The following is a 17,162-nucleotide window of genomic DNA, read 5'->3' as shown; positions in this document are numbered from 1 at the left end:
GTTCTACTGGGGGAGCTTGCTGTTCCACTACAGAGCTGTGTGACCCCAGACAAACTCCTGAACCTCTCTGTGCCTGAAGACATGACTGGTCTTCACCACGTGCTCAGTGACCACTTCCTGAGCCCCAGGCGTCTGTGGGCACAGCATGAACTTGACAGTGTCCGACCTAATGGGATTGGGGTTTGGTACACAGAACAACCACATGACAGAAGTTCGAGGGCAGACGTGAGGCCAGCTGGGATGCAGGAGGAGAGGGGCTGTGGGAGAAGACTTTTCCCCTTTTGCAACCCAAACTAACCTAAGTCTGAGCCCTGGCTCTGGTTCCCACAGCTGCCCTGCATGTGCACAGGCACACGTGCGCAATCTGGGGCCTATCTTTCTCAATGACTTCTGGATGTGGAGAGGACCAGCTTGGCTGGTCCCACGTGGTCCTTACTGACCCTGCCCTCAAGCCCTCCTGGCAGAGCAGAGAGGATGACAGCATGGGAGGGAGGGATATACTTGGGGAAAGGAGGATAACAAGGAAACACTGAGGAGAACCTTCCAGAGTTCAGCCTTGTTCTTAAAGATGCAGGCTTCATCTGGAGTCAGCTACAGACCCTGGGTTCAAATCCTGGCTCTGCAGGTTTGGTGCTGTTTAACTAGTTAACACATATCAGCCAGGTGCTGCACTGAGTGTTTCACACGTCTCACAACCTCACCAAACCCTCACCAGGCCGAAGCCGCCATGTGGTAAAGGAGGGAGCTGGGTGACAGCCAAGGCCTGTGACCACTGAGTGGCCAGTGTAGGCCCTGGAGCTGGTTTTTCCTGGGAAATGGAGACAGTGATAACCAATCTGCATGGTGGACCAGTGCATAGCACAACAGCACCGATGTTTACCTGGCATCACCATCACCTGCCACAGTGCAGGCCAGCACCAGTATCAGCATGATCCCGGTACACCAGGGAAACTGAGGCCCAGGAAGTGAGCAGCAGAGGGAAGATGCTCGCCCTGATTTTTGAAAGGGCTATCCTCAAGTTGTCCCAGACAATGATCCCAGTGGACCCCAGATATCTGGCCCCTGCTAGGGCAGAGTTGGGCTGGCTCAAGGGGCCGCAGGGCAGTGCAGTGAGGCCCAGAGGAGGTAAGGCCTCCAAGAAGGGCCCAGCCAATGCTGTTCTCCAACCCCCCACCCAAGGCAGGGGGCAGTGGAGACAGGGCCTGGGTCTCTCCTGACTCAGCTGAATGCCCAGCACCTTGCAGTGCCTGCTACAAGTGACACACTTGTCACACATAGTGTTCCCACCAAAATGAACTTGGGATGGAGGGTCCTCCTAGGCCTTGGAGAGGGGAGTGGTTCCAAGCCCAGCTCTGGGGCTCCTGGCTCAGTTGTCAGTCACCTTCTGTAGCTGTCCCATCCCAGGACTATGTGCCACTTAGAGCAGATTCTGCCCAGGTAGACACCAGGCACAGAGCACTACACAGGTGCATTCTCTGAAAATGGTCTGGGATTTCTGCTACACCTACAGGAACAGCCCCCAAACCTTCCTGACACACAGACCAGACTGGATCCCCCAAACCATGAAACCTCCCCAAGGCCAGTGACCTTTGCTGGCCAGTGGCTTTGTCTGCAATTCAGCCTAGGGCTCTGGGTGGACCTGGCTGTGTCCCTGGGAAGGTTCACAGCGACACCTGCTGTCCACCACTAGAAACTGCCCCAATTCCCAGTCCTTTGAACAACAAAAGCAAATTATGAAAACTCCTGTCAGAACAATGGTGTGTGTGTGTGTGTGTGTGTGTGTGTGAGAACAATGGTGTGTGTGTGTGTGTGTGTGTGTGTGTGTGTGTGTTGTGGTGTGTGTGTGGAGGCTTATGAAAACTCCTGTCAGTGTGTGTGTGTGTGTGTGTGTGTGTGTTGTGGTGTGTGTGTGGAGGCTTATGAAAACTCCTGTCAGAACAATGGTGTGTGTGTGTGTGTGTGTGTGTGTGGTGTGGTGTGTGTGTGTGTGTGTGTGGTGTGGTGTGTGTGTGTGTGTGTGTGGTGTGGTGTGTGTGTGTGTGTGGTGTGTGTGTGTGTTGTGGTGTGTGTGTGGAGGCTTATGAAAACTCCTGTCAGAACAATGGTGTGTGGGGTGTGTGTGTGTGTGTGTGTGTGTGTGTGTGTGTGTTGTGTGTGTGTTGTGGTGTGTGTGTGGAGGCTTATGAAAACTCCTGTCAGAACAATGGTGTGTGGTGTGTGTGTGTGCGTGTGTGTGTGTGTGGGGGGTGTGGTGTGGTGTGTGTGTGGAGGCTTATGAAAACTCCTGTCAGAACAATGGTGGGGTGTGGGGGGGGGTGTGGGGGGGTGTGTGGGGTGTATGTGTGTGTGTGTGTGTGTGTGTGTGTGTAGAGTGGGAGAAGAGACGCCACAGGTAATTAAGTCCAGCAGACACTAATTCCTTGTCTTCTAAAAATAGAGAGAACAGTGGATTTCAAACAGAGTGCTCCCCATTCCCTGCACTCTTTTGTTTCACTGGATAAGTGTCACCCTAAACAGTATGGGACCATGTACACCTGTCATTTCTGAGGATATTACTTCCTGATCAACAATACACTGTCCCAGTGTGCTCGTTTTCATCTGGCAATTCTTAAATTGGACTCTTTAAAAAGCAGAAGCAAGTAAAGACAAGCAGACACACGTGACATGTACTCATTGTGACCATGACCTCAGAACTGCTGACTGACCTCCCTGGGTGTCACAGAAAATGTCCCCTAAGTTGTGACCCCCATCTCACCAGCCTGGTTCTGATAGGCAGGATACCTGGGACCACAGCTCCACTCAGTGGGGATGGCGTTTTGATGTCAGCTCCCGCTAGACTCAGAATGAACGGGGAGGAGGGCGGAGAGGGCAAGTTTCACACACAGGCTTTCTCCAAACTTCAGGCCTCATCTTGATTCATACTTTACCCCACAAGGTGCCAACTGGCAATTCTAAAAGATCACATGCCTGATCTTCACGTGGAAGAATCTGAAGGACCACGGCCCAGGATGAAGCGTCACAAACGGTCACCCTGTGCAGATCCTGGGCTGTAGGTCCTCAGAGCACCCCGAAGCCTATGCTTGGCTGGGGCTAGTTCACCCACTGCTACATTCTGAGAGCCACCATGGCCTCTCTGCACCTAGCAGCCTAGGGAGCCCCTGGACCTCATATGTCCCTCTTAGCCGTCACTGAAACACCTCCTTTGCTCATGGCTCAGAGCTGGGTGACACCTAATCAGCCTAAAAGGTCCAAAACCCACAATGTGCCAGCAGAACACCCATATACTGGTGGCCCTGGGGTGGGATGGCTTTGTTCTGCATAGGTTGTTTTCAGAGAGTGAACCCATGGCTAAGAATTTAATTTCCCCCTAAGAATTCAGACTCCTAGACTGTCTTTCAGAACTTGAGCAGAAGAACGGGTCCTGTTAAATCCAATCCAATACCTGCCTGGCTCCCACCTCAGTGCCCTTGAGTCTCACTACTGGAGCTCCCCCTCCTGTGCTCAGGTGACAATGGCTTGTGTTACACAATTCCCTTTCAGAGGGGCTTTCCAGAGAGCAGCTTGAATCAGGGCTCCCGTGCCTGGCTGGACATCAGGGCCACTAAGGGAAGATTCTCTGGGTGGGACAAGCAAAGGGTGTCTGTCAGTCACCAGTGATGTGAATGTGCCTAAGGTGGAGAGCCACTGGCTTCAACGAGAGAGGGGGCTGAGAGAGAGGACACTTCAGGCAGATGCAGGTGGGGACAAGAGTCAGTCACTGGGGCTCAGGCCAGTCCTGAGGCTGTGGGCAGGATGAAGGGACCCAGCTGCCTTGCCTTCTCACCTGAGAGGGAAGCCCAGCTGCTTGTGACCTTTCCGCCCAAGGCCTCTGAGATTAAGGGAGATAAATCAAAGGCAAAGCCCTTTGCAAAGCCACCACGCTGGCCTGCAGCAGAACCGTCCAGGACCCACGGCCACTTGTCAGGCTCCAGCGGTGCCACGGACACACATGGGCACCTACCTGAACAGCTCCCGGACCTCCCGGTGGTTGGCCTGGAAGGGGATATTCCGCACCAGGATCTTTGAGGTCGTCTGTTTCTTAGGAACTTGTTTCTTCCGTGCAGATGGCACAGCTGGCCTTTGGGGTGGAGAGAGAAAGGTGTGGATTATTGGTGCACCAATGATCTACACTGGCTCCACCACCTTCCCACCCACAACCAACGCTCCTGTCTTGTTCAGGTGATGAACCAAGTAGCGCATGGAGGCGGCCAAGATGACCGGAGGAGATCGGTCCTACTCTTCCCCACTGCTTTGTTCTCAAAGGACCCTGGCTGGTTCCAAAGCCACTTCACCACTAACCCAAGGGGAACCTGGCAGGGCCCGAGCAGCCAGGTGGGCCAGGTGGGTTCAGGCTGCGTGATCTCAAGCAAGTTACTCAGCCTCTCTGCACCTCAGTTTCCTGAATGTAGAACAGGGGGTGAGTGTTAAGGTCATGGAGTGTTTGAGGATTTAATGAGAGGACCCAGTACTAGCCCCACCATCAATGTAAGCATCGAATAAATGATAGTCCTTGTCCTATCATTTATACTGGTATGTATACTGACTTGTCACGACTCACCTCCTCCCTCTTTCCCTGAACTCTGTCATCTCCTTGGAGGCCTCTCTGTCTTCACTGATATGGCCCCATCACCCGGCATGCACCCTGGCAGCACTGCATATTTAACCACGTCTCCTTGTCTCTCTGTTTGTCTATCTTGTCCCTCTTGGCAGTGCTGTTCACTACACTGCCCCCACATGTGGAGTGAACTAAGTTAAGATGAAGCACAATTAAGAACTTAGGCCCTTGGTGGCTGTGCTGCCAGCCTCCAGTGGTTCCCAGGACCCTGGCCTCATGTTCCTTATGTAAGCCTCTGCCCCCCACCATGCCAGGGCCACAGAAAGCAGCTAAAGTGACTATGCAACCTCTGAAACTGTCATGGAAAGCACTGCTGCTTCCTTCTTGCTGTCTATCACTCGTTCTGGGGAAACCGGCTACCATGCTGTCAGGACCCTCAAGCAGCCCCGAGGCTTCTCGCCCACAGCCATACAAGTGACACCTCAGAAGCCGACTCCTCAGTCCCAGTTCAGCCTTTATGTAACTGCACCATCCTGAACCCAGCTGAGCTGCTCCTGAACTCCCAATCCACAGAACCCAGAGACTGTAAGCGCTCACTGTCGCAAGCTGTTGAGTTTGGGGGAGCTCGTTACAAAGCAGCAGACAACTCATGCAGTGGTACTTGACAGCCACGTGTGACAAATGGCAGTACAGTGGGACCATTTCCACCACTGTGGAAGGTTCTCTCGGGAGCACTGCCCTTTGATGTGAACTCCACAAGGAAACCCCAGCCCAGCCCCAAGAAGAATGTCTGGAGCACTCCAATTTCCTCAATTTTTTTTTTGTTAAAAAAAAAAAAAAAAAGAACCATTCCCTGAACACTGGCCAGTGGGCAGACGCTCACAATGCTGACTCCAGGCTGGCTCTGGAGACAGGGCCCTCCCTGCAAAGGAAGCCTGCCACTCGAACTGAGTGCTCATGGGCACGGCATGTCCCAGATAATATACACAGGCCCCCAGTCATCGCATCTTACTCCCCAGGCCAAGTCACTGCCCAAGCTCACAGAGCAGCTAAGTTAGAATCTGAAGTGTGGTGCTCAAGCCTGTGCTGCTACCTACAGATTAGGAGCCCCCATTGCGGGGGCCTGCACCAAAGCTTCCTCTCACTAAGGATGCTCAACGTAGCACAGACTGTGATGGATGGAAAAGCCCAGAGCTGCCCTAAGCTAGAGTCATAAGGAGCATTAAAAACAAAAGAGAAGGAGGAAAAAGGACCAGATTCCAGCAGCTAATTTGTTGAACAAATGACCACAATAAATGACCAACTTGCTGAAAATTACCAAGTAAGTATCTTAAACCAGTGAGGACTGTTAGAGGCAGTCCTTTCTCACTAAGGCAAGTGCATGATAGCGACAACGACTCCAATAGCTTTCCAGGGGCATGCTATGTGCTGGGCCCTGTTGACGGCCCTCTAAGGCACTGGTTCACTGAGATGTACAAGCAGGTAGAGACACCGGAGCAAAACTCTTGATGCCCCACTATCCCAGAAAATGGTCACCAGGCAACTGGCCTGCCTCCATCTCTAGCACCACTGAATGTCTTTCAAATTAGCAGGAGGCATCTCTGGAAAAAACACAGTGTATGAAACACCCACCAAGTGGCTGGCACTACCTGGAGCAAGCAGGGAAACGGGTGCCACAGTCGGCAAGTGCCAGTCTTATGTAAGTGGAGTCCTACATGGATGGGAGCTCGGTGGAAAGGACATCTCAAGGCCATGAGACACCCTCTGGGAGGCCAGCACCAAGGACAGAGAGAACCGATGCCCATCTGAAGAGAGAGAAGCCCGCTCGAGACTCACTTAGTGGCTCGCTCTGAGATCCGCACTTCCAGCTGGTGGCCGTCCACGATGTGACCCTAAGACATAAGACAACATGGCTCATCCCTCTGTCCTTAGAGAGCCTAGCCGCCTCCATGCCCGTCACCAGAGCTGAGCCTGCACTGAGCGCAGGAGAATGCCTGTCCCAGGCAGAGAGGCTGGCTACAACTGAGGACACAGATGACTTTCCCTAACGGCTGGTGCCAACCCACACAGCAGCCGGTGTCACAGAGACCCAGCCTTCCACGATCTGCTGACCTCTCTACCACCCAAGGGACACAGAATTTTCCATCTCTACAGGAAGTTTCAGGTAAAAGACATTTTTAGGTCTGGCTTGCAGAGAATTTGGTTTGTACACTCTATGAAAAGTTTGAAAACACAGCTGTACTCAAGCTACGTCTACACAGTCCCCTAAGGCAAAACTGGTGTGTTAGCAAAATTACCCCTGAAAATCCTTCGACTCTCCCAGAAAATCCAGTGTGCATTGCTCCACATAGACAACTGCTGGTGGTGATGTGCACAGTTTTGTACAGAACAGCACACTATACACACATGTGTGCAAGTGGAATTTTATACAAGTGGAATTAAATACATGAAACAGAAAAGACTGCTGAATTTACATTAAATGAATACAGTGCCTAATAACAAACCAAACGCAAACTAGAGAGAAAGCCTTGTTCTGTGTCCCCAGCCTGGCAGTGGGGACATGGATGTTAGTTGGGCCCCCTCTGGGATGGTGCAAACCCCAGACTGCCTTGTTCCCTGCAGTCCCAGCACTCCTTCCAGTGTGAGGAAGAGGCCTGGAAGGGGGTGGGGGTGGGGTGGGAATGGGGACATCTCTCTCTTTTGTCTGACCAGGATATTGAGTCTATGTTCAAATACTTCTCAATGCCCTTCTCCCACCTTTGTTGCTACACCCTGGCCCAAGAGGTGTCTTGCTCAGGTGACTCAAGAATTTCTCAGCCCCCTTCCTTCTGTCCTCTTTCCACACAGCAGCTTGGAGACTGACCTAAAGCACATATCAGACCCTTGCCCAAGGAGCTTGAAGACCTCTAACAGACTTCCTGCCTTCAGGCCCAAGTTATCTTTAAATGGCCTACGAGATCTGGTTCCATATACCTGTCACGTCACCTTGTATCCTGGTTCCCATCCCACTGGCCTCTTTTTGCTTTCCAAACATACAGCTCATCCACTAGCCCTCTATACATGCTCTTCTCTCCTCTAGACCTCTGTGCAGAGATTTCCTGTGTCAGCTGCTGTCAGCACCACAGCCACCTCCTTAGAGACTTCCTAGAGGAGCCCTGTGGCACTGTTTTTACCCAAGCACTTGCCATGACCTGGTCTTTCAAATTTGGTAGAGGTCTGCTGCCTGTCTTTCCTACCAGAGAGTGGAAGGGTCTCCTCCAGGCTCAGCCCAGTGCCTGGTACAAACCAAGCCCACAAAAGTTATGGATGAAATGAATGACCATGGAGGGGTGAGAGAGGTTAATTGTACATGGGCCCCAAGGAAAGTGATGAACCCAGGAAAACGTGGACTGGTACCGCCCCGCCACCTCCCAGGTATCTCCATGAACCTCAGCCGTGAATCCCCGTTTACCTGCAGCTGTCTGAGGGCTTTCTGGGCGTGCTCTGGCTTCCTGTACTCCACAAATCCAAACCCCATGGAGAGCAGCACTCCTGAGAAAGAGAAGGGGGAGAATCCACCAGGTGGGAGGAGAGGAAGCCAGGATGAACTCAGGACCAAGTGTAGGGCTTCCACGGGCCCTGACCCCTGCTCTGCTTTCTCTTTCCTTTTTCATACCCCCTCCCTTCCACCAAAGGCTTCAGCTCCTGGCTTGCTGTTTACAGTCACCCCCAGGAATCTGCCAGTGAAGCTATACAGCCACCACCCGAGCCTGGTGGCCTATTAATTAACAAATGATTGACACAATTAACTTCATAATAGAATTCTGCCTTTGGGAGTGGGTGGGGACTCACAGGGATGACCATGGTTGTGATGAGTAGTAAGACCTCTACCTGGCCAGCCCTGCTCCTATATGGAGCACAGGTGAATGTGGGCACGGATGTAAAGTGCACCAAAGGCATCCTGTCTATAAGTGTTTCTGACCTTACAATCATGCCTGGTTCCTGCGTTTCAGATGACAAAATTTTGTGCGTCCTCACCCCTCCTCCACCTCTGCATTTCAGAGTTCTTAATTTAAGATATATTTGCAGTGCACACTGGATGTGCCTAACTTAGGTTGGAAATTCCCAAACCCTGGCTCACTGAGTGATTCCTATCTTCACCCACATAGTACTGTTTGTGAGGCCAGAGCCTTGTGTTTTATGAATCAGGGGCCAAACATGCTAGCAAGCTCCATCAATTGCCCAAATGTGGCTCCTGTAAGAGTCGCCGGCTGACAGCACAGTGTCACAGCGACTTTTGATGCCGGTTCTTCAAGCAGATAGAAAGCTCTCATTTGGGGCGTGAAATTTATGGAGGGTGGTGCCTGTGAACACGTATTTAAAAAGTGCATCTAGATTATAAGAAATATAACCACAAGAAAGTCAAGGTCATCTCCCTGCTGACACCGAGCAGGTCACACTTGGTTCCTGCAGCCTTGCTGTCGGACTATTCTGCTTCCCGAAGCTCTGGTCTGCTGTGAGGACCACCGTGTTGGGCTTCTGACCCACCACAGTGACTCTATAATCCCCCTCACAGCACTGTGCTGTAGCCACCAGCTCATCAGCCTCTCTATTGTACTGTGAGCTCCTGGGGACAGGGAACCTGTGTAGTTAATGCATGCTCCCCACCTGGAGGCCCGGTATGAGGGACAAGTGGACAGCAGACACCATGGCTACCCAGCAGTCTGCATAGAGCAGGTGCATTGGGCTGAGTCACACAGCATCCCTACTAATGCTACCAAATCAAAGGGGACATGGATGGGGACCACATGGTGTGAAAAAGCATGTGGACTTCCATCCCCGCAGGAAATCAGGGCTGGATGGCGGCCTTATGGGGGCAAGGAGGCTCAGGACAGGACTCAGGGCCCATAGGTGAGGTAAGGATGGCCTCTGCCTGGCCTACACACGTACTGAGCAGGGTTAATGACTCAGTGGAATGTTCTGGAAGTTCTATATCTGGGTTATTTCCCTCAGAAGGGAGGAAGAAGCCCAAGATCATTCACTGCTGTGTCTGGGAAGTTTCCACAGCAGAGGCAGAAGGAGGAGGTGGAGGCTCTGGCTGCTGAGCACAGTCAGCGCTGCCTGGCCACTAACTGCACTGCTCCAAAGCTGCCCCTGACAGTCTATGAAGGGCCTACCAAGGCTGAGGTGCAAGGCTGCTTCTGCTGAAAGCACAAGGCTCTGGGGAAAGACACAGGGACATTTAGGAGGGTGGGAATGCTTCGAAACCAAAGAACTTCCAGAGCCACCCTGATCTTTGCTCCCATGCCCAGCTTCTTCTGGAAGCCTTTCTTTCTGCGATCATGTGTGCAATACCTGCTTTGTTCTTCTTCCTGGAGACAGAGCAGCTCTTCACTGCCCCAGCTTTGGAAAACACCTGGAAGAGAAAGCGAACATGGACCACCTGCATATCCAGGTGACTCCTGCTGCCTATTCAGGTGGACCTTCAACACAGCAGCCACATGACCAGTTGCAGGCACAAAGGACGCAGAGCTTACAGCTGGGTTGTGCTTATGGCAGCTGGGCCCTGTACTAAGCCCACTTTTTCAGATGAAAAAAATCCAGGCTCCATAGTTAAGTGCTGGTACTTGGGCTCACAGAACAAGGAGTGGTGGAGCTGAAATGTGGACGCAGGTGCCTGGGCTCCTGAGTTCATGCTCTAAACCTCCCAAGATTGCCACACTGAGAGCCTGGGGTCCCTAAGACACTTTGTAGTGACAAGTCACAGCCTGCTGTAAGTAACTCCCCAGCATTTCCATCATGGCTGTTGAGCTGTTTCCTGCTCCAGCTGTAGAGGGAAGAGCTGGGTCTGGAGCAGTGGAGATTTGCTGCAGCCCATGCCACAAGGGGAAGCGGGTGCCAGCATGGAGTGCACTGAGCTCAGGCCTGGCCTCCTCCTCACTGGCCCCTGCACTCTGAGCCATGGGTCTGTTTCCTGCTGTGTCTTCAGCAGTGAACACCAGGGCCCAGGGACAGGCAGGGGCCAGTGACGTCCACAGGTGGGTGCCAGGAAGCAGGGCAGCACACAGGGCTGAGTGTCAGGCACTTCATTTGGGTGATCTCAACTGTCCTAATCAAATCTTCAAAACCTAGTGAGAACAGTCTACTCACAACTCCACATGACAGATGGGGAAACTGAGGCAGAAAAGGGCTGCAGGACTGGCCAGGTGTCACAGCATGAGCAAGGAGTGAAGCTGAGATCCACGCCCAGAAGGACTGACAGCTCCCATGGGTCTGCAGTCTGATTAGATGCTAGGACAGGAGCCCGACTCATGAAAAAAAAACCCATGAAGGTTTACTCTGGGCTGAGCTCAGCTTACAGAAAGGCAAGTCTCCCCACTTTGGAACTGGAGCCCCTTCTCTGGATCGCTGGCTCAATCCTGCTGGAGGCCCCGAGGCACTCACTTGATGTTCACCAAATGCCCTTTTGGAGTTTCCTGTCCTTTCACCCTGGCCTGTGTCTCTTAAGCGCAGAACTGTGGCCCTGTCTAGGAGTTCCACGGGGGTGGCACTCGCTTGCTAACTGTCTTCAGTGTTCCCATGAAGCCAGGGACACTCCCCGCTAGAATAGTTTGGGGCAGGGTGTTTTCTAAACCTATGAGGTAAACAGAGCATCACTTCCATATGAAGTATACCTCCTCGGACGCGTCCTAGACACCCAGCAGGGGGCCACAGGCAAACTCACATTACCAGGAGCCAGGACTAAAGGCAGACAAATGCAGGAGCTGCACCGGTAGCTAGGATTTTCATGTGCACCCCATTCTCCCACTCCTGAACCCACTCACTTCCTTCAGCGTCTCTTCCGTGGTGCTGAAGTTGAGATTCTTAATAAACAGAGTGCACCCTGGAGAGCTCTCGTCTTCCTCTTCTTCCTCTTCCTCCTTTTCCATCTCAGTTGTGGAGGCCTCTGTTCCCTTCTCTGCTGCTTTTTCACCTTCTAGGGTCTCGCTGTCTGCTACTGACTCTATCAACAAACAAACAAACAAACGACAAATACATAAAAGAGGAGGTCAGGCCACCAAAGCACCCAGGCCACACCACGGAACCTACTAGATCCAAGGGGTCCTGCTTCTGGGGAGACAGAGGGGGAGGGGGAGAGGGGGAGAGGGAGAGGGAGAACTTCCTGGCACTTGTTCCTGTTTGAGAACAAAATGTGAAATACAGACCAAAAACTGTGGGTTCTAAGTAACAGTGGGCCACACTAATTTGAACTTTATTTTTCCTCAAAAAAGCAGCACTTGGTGAACTTTGAAACTAAAATGCAACTTAAAACTTCTCGAAAATGATGGAATGAGAACAAAGTTCTGAAAATTCTAATGTCCCTTGATGCTAAAGGACTCAATTAAAATTCCTAGGCTGCATGACTACAGGGAGCATACACATAAGAGTGTGAGTTTATTTATACAAGGCACACTAAACTTAGAGGTACAGATAATAGCACAAGGGGGGCAAAAACGCTACCTATTTGCAAACAGGAAATTAGGAAAATTATAGGCTCACCAAAGTATGAAATAGTATACAGTTACTAAAAATGTTTACAAAGAATGTTCAATGACCCTGTACAGTGTTCCATGATATAAAATTAAGATTATCAAAATGTACAATGCAGGGCCAGGTGGTTCATGCCTATAATTCCCAGCTACTCAGGAGGCAGTGGTAAGAGGAATGTGGCCAATGTCCAGCCTGGACAAAAGCCCGTGATCCTATCTGAAAAACAAACTAAAGAAAAAGAGCTGGGGCGTGGCTCAAGTGGTCGAGGCCTCGCCAAGTCAAACTCAGTAAAAACTGTGGATGCTGTAACTAACAAACATAGAAAGCACACATGCTCATGCATCCCCCAGGAAGAGACAGCAGGGACGAAATGCAAACAGGACCCCTGTGGTTACTGCAGAAGGAGTTTCAAAGTCGATGGCCATGTGCCACGGCTATGTTGAAGGAGCAGCACTTCAGTAAGAGGGAAGGGCAGACAGAAAGCTGTACCTTATGACCCGCCAGGAGGGGCAGAGTGGGTGGAGCTGGGGGGAGAGTGGCTAGCAGAGGAGATGAGTGTGGCTTCCTTCTTGGGGTGATGGTGGCCTAAGTCCCATGACCTTGGGGCAATCCTACATCAAGGACATGGGTTCCACTTGGTTCCCCTCCCATCTCCCGTCACAAGATCAGGGCCTGGGGAAAGGAACCGTCCCCACCCCCTGACTTCTGCCCCATCTTAGGGATTCTTCAGAGTAGCTACCAGACTGTGTCCGTACCCCACCCCTCTGGTTCCCTCCCCAAGACTGGCTGGCAGAAGCTGGTGAAGTGACAAGGATAACCAGCTTCTCCCCCACACCTTCCCTCAAACACTTCAAACTGGTGGTCCTATCACCCCATGCTGAGCACCCTACGCAGCTGTCTCTCCTGCCCTTTCCACCAGCCTAAACCTTTCAAGTCCTAATTCAGCTTCAATGGCTGTGTCATGAAACAATCCTTTAAAGCCTAAAGGGAACAGTGACAGCGATAATGTCACCTCTTCAACATCAGTGGGACATGCAGCTCTCACCCCTTGAGCTCTGAGCTGAGCCCAGACTCAGCCCCAGGACAAAAGGCAGACATATACAATGACTCCTCACCCATCTAGACATTAACTAGTTACCCAGCCAGACTCCATGGTGTGGCCATCTGGACTCAAAATCCAACTTTCAAAGCAAAATGAGGACAAAAGCAATGCTGATGACGACAGGGGAGCAAAGCTGTGCAGTGACTTGGGCTCTAGGTTCTGAATGAGGACTTTGATTGCATTCATAACCACATCCCCTGCCAGGAATGATAGCCCCACCCCACCTCTCTCCTTCGTCTTTCCACATCTGAGGCGAAAGTATATAGGAAAGGTGGACCCATGTCTTTCAACATGCACTAACCTCTGCTGGATGCCTAGGGTACCCATTGTCCTGTGTAACCATAGTAGCCACACCATAAAAAGCAGGCCTTAAGGAACATCCTGGATGCAGCTGCACCTGGCCTCTAACTCAGGCACCTTCAGGTTGCTGAGAGCCTCCGGGGTGGCTGAAAAGGAGTTTTCAGAGAAGACAATGGCGGGGATGGTGTGGCCCAGAAATTCAGGGTCAGTCTCTTCTTGGTACCAGTCAACAGCTGCCATTCAGCAAGATCAGCTCAATGTGGCCACAAGTTCAGGTGATACCACAGAAGCTGACAATCCAGTTTCTTATGGGAAAACTCAGTTTTTAACTTTGGCAGCTTAACTCAGAGCATGCAGTCTTGGCCGTCAAAAACCCCACCAGCTTATGGGTCCCGGTCCCCACTCCTTGTGTTCACACCATTGGCAAAGACAAATGACCCTTCCCTCTTCCTGTCCCTAGACCTGGAACCCAGCCACCCCAGGGCAGCAGTCCAGAGGCTGGACACCTCACAGGGACCTGAGGGCCCAGTGGCCCTCAGCATGGCTGGAGGACTCCGTCCTGTGTGGCCAGGAACAGTGGCCGCTTTGCTTCACAAAGCGTGTTAGACGGCACAAGCACCTGCATAGGGAGATGATGTCTGGGTTGTAACAGAGCTGAGCTAAACTGAGCTTAAGGCTGGGGTCAGGACCCCAGAAATGGATGGGACCCTTCCCTGGCAGTTCAGCAGCTCCAGCCCCAGCCCTGGAAGGAGAGAGGCCTTCGAGAATGGTTAGCACCTCCTCCCTGGGGTGTATGGCTCGTCTGGCCTGGGGCTCCACTGGCTTGTCCAACGTCCAGAGTCAGCCGACAACACTGCCCCCGGCGCTGGGAAGTGAAAGACACTTCAGAGCAGCCTGGCCCTCCTCCAGCGGCACAGACGCACTGACTCTGGGGGTGTCCACAGGGAATCCTGAGAGGTCACAGACAGAGCCTTCCTGGACTTTATAGATCTGCCGGAGAAGGGGAGTGGGAATGAGGGGGAGCCCCACAGACTGCAGCCAGGAGGTGGCACATAGCCATGAAACCCACACAGGTGGGAGAAATGAGAGTAGGCTGGATTGGCCCTGGCTCTGCCATTTAATAACTGCATAGCTCTGGACCGGAAACTGAACCATGTCCCAGCATCCTTTTCTGTAATGTAGTGTTTAATGAAAACACACGTGTGATCATGTGTGCACTGGGATGGGTTGAATTGACATGGTAATGTCCATATTTCAACCATAGGCCTGGATATTAACACCACTCATCTGGATGAGTCTCCCCTTGGCTCCTGCCCTTGGCCTGCCAGCTTCTCCCACCTTACCCCTGGGTCTTCTTTCCTGTCCTCTTGTGCACTATCTGCATGGTCCTCTCCACTGATCACCAATGGCCTTTGCACTTGCTGCCTTTACACAGTGTGCACTGTCTGTGCTCCTAGGCGTGGCTTCTTCTCATTGGGCCTCAGCCCAAATGTCCTCCCTGCAGACCTCTTCCTGTCTACTTTAGTCAAGAGGCCTCTACCCTACACAGCCACTCACCATCACGTTCTCTGGTTTCCTCTTCACAGAACTCTGACTTCATTCTGAAAATCAGCTTATCTACTGGTTCATGTGAGTCTGTGTCCCCAACAATTAAGGGAGCTTGCTTGCAAAGGATAGGCCCCAGTCTGACTCAGTGAGCACTCCACTCCCACGCCAGACACAGAACAGACACCCCAAAAACATTTGTGCAAAATGAATCCGTCACACACTCAGGCTGAGCCTGCAAAGTACCAGGAGTTCAGGAGCTTAGTGAGCCCCCGAGGAACTGTGATGTCATAGGCAAGACAACCTCAGACCTTGGGATTGATGGCTTTGGGTCACACAGTGGCTCTCTCCACGTGTGACCCTGCACAAGTCAGAGGTGCTTCCTGCCACCTATAAAAAGGGACAATAACAGTACCTGCTTGCAGGATGCTCACAAACACTAATGCACAGAGGCCATGGAACACACCTGGGCTGTTGTAAGCTCCTGAGAAATGGCCATTTCGTTACTCTGTGTCATCCCTGTTGTACATAGTCTAGCCAGGCCCTGACGAGCAAGCCAGAGGAAAGGTTGGCAGTATAGCTGCAGGGGGGCCTGGCCTCCATGACCCTCTCTTTGCAGGGATGGCAGCTTGCTACAGGTTCCAAGAGGACCAGCCAGTGCCACACCTCCAAGTCCAGGGGGCAGTGTCCCTGCCAGCCACCTGTGCTTCCGAAGTCTCCAGGACCTGCTGTGACCTATGCCTGAGTCCAGAGAGGAGCAAGGCAGACAAACACCAAGGCGATGGAGCCAAGGGTCTTTCTTTAAAGTACTCTGCTTCTGGCCCCAAGTGGAGACAAAAGGAAGATGAGAAAGTGAAGATGTTTGCCAGCAAAATCACCAGAAGGAAGAAACAAAGGCAGCAGGGCTGGGCTGGGGCAGGATTTGAAGCGAGGTGTGCTGGAGGGACCAAGGGAGCGAACTACCCCACCTGTAGTTCGCACAATCAAATCCAGTCACGCACGGCCGCATGAGGCGTCCTCATAATCAGGCCTTGCAGTATTTACTGCGCTCTCCCCTCCCCAGGCTCTGCGCCGAGGCCCACAGAACAGCCCGTTATCAGTGGCAAGCAGCTTGCCAGGACTTGCCCCCACTTGGAGCCCTTTATCTCGAGGTGAGGGTCTTGGTTGTGAGGAGATAAAACTCGTTGTCCCCTCCCTGGAGATTGGCCCAGAGAACAAGAGAGCATTGCAGAAACGAGGCAGGGCTGGGAGCTTCCACCACTCCCTCCCACTTCCTGCAGAGTCTCGAAATCCAGGACTTAGTCTCCTGGCCACAGGGAGCCAGAGACCTGGGGGCACCTGAGAACAATGTGCAAAAGGACCAGGGAGAGGAGCAGGAGAGCAGGGATAGCTCAGGGCAAAAGGAGACCCTCGAACCAACACTGGAAAATCACTGCTGATGCTGATGCACAACTTCCTGGTCCAAATCCAGAAGGACAGTTGGGCCCTTCTCCCAGGTCTGATGCCTCCTTTGTGCGAGTCACAGTCAGTGGGCTCCCGGAAAGCAGTCCCCAGAGGGGCTGTCAACACTGAAGCAAGGACAGGGTAGGGAGTACAGACCCCAGACTCCAGGCAGCTGACACAGGGCAACCTCCCATTGTGCTCTGGAGGATGTCTGTACCTAGGGCCACCTCTAATGCCACCTGTGACATCTGGGTTGACACCCCTACCCCCAACAGCCTGGGAGCTTCAGAAGAAAAGGGTCTATGTTATGTCCATGTGGATAAGTCCTGCTTGGGGGGCTGGCACACAGCTCTTGGCAGGTATGTGTCATGTGCACTTGGACTGACACTGCTGGATACCCACCTGTGTGGAAGTGACAGTGACCTGTACATGCATCTCCATCCATCCTGGCAAAGGCCTCAGCAGTTCCTGTGGTCAGCACCCATTTCACAGACACAAACTGAGGGAAGGTAGGTGTTCAACCAGTTACAGTGAGGAGAGGACGAGGGCGCCTATGTACTGGATGTCGCTCCCCAGGAGTGCTGAGCCTCAAGGATGAGGACACAAACAAGGTGCTCGGCACCTGTAGGAAGGGATGCTGCAGAGCAAGTGCTGCTCTGCCCACAAGGT

The 17,162-nt window shown here is 52.4% G+C and overlaps 1 protein-coding gene across 4 annotated transcripts in view; it reads right to left on the bottom strand.

The window, feature by feature from the left end:
• The window catches only part of Rbm19 (RNA binding motif protein 19), a 101,520-nt gene that overhangs the window by 60,064 nt on the left and 24,294 nt on the right, over window positions 1-17,162 (bottom strand). For all 4 annotated transcript variants that reach the window (XM_074061135.1, XM_074061136.1, XM_074061137.1 and 1 more), the window contains exons 17-21: window positions 11,398-11,576; window positions 9,929-9,989; window positions 8,046-8,125; window positions 6,431-6,486; window positions 4,001-4,117 (exon numbers count right to left, since the gene is read on the bottom strand). In XM_074061135.1, coding sequence (XP_073917236.1) covers window positions 4,001-4,117; window positions 6,431-6,486; window positions 8,046-8,125; window positions 9,929-9,989; window positions 11,398-11,576 — 493 coding nt within the window. The remainder of the gene's footprint in view (window positions 1-4,000; window positions 4,118-6,430; window positions 6,487-8,045; window positions 8,126-9,928; window positions 9,990-11,397; window positions 11,577-17,162) is intronic.

The sequence above is a fragment of the Castor canadensis genome, chromosome 18, assembly GCF_047511655.1.
Source record: "Castor canadensis chromosome 18, mCasCan1.hap1v2, whole genome shotgun sequence".
In the NCBI taxonomy this organism is placed as follows: Eukaryota; Metazoa; Chordata; class Mammalia; order Rodentia; family Castoridae; genus Castor; species Castor canadensis.
Note: the sequence above shows the minus strand (reverse complement) of the source record. Positions and strands in the feature narration are given on the sequence as shown.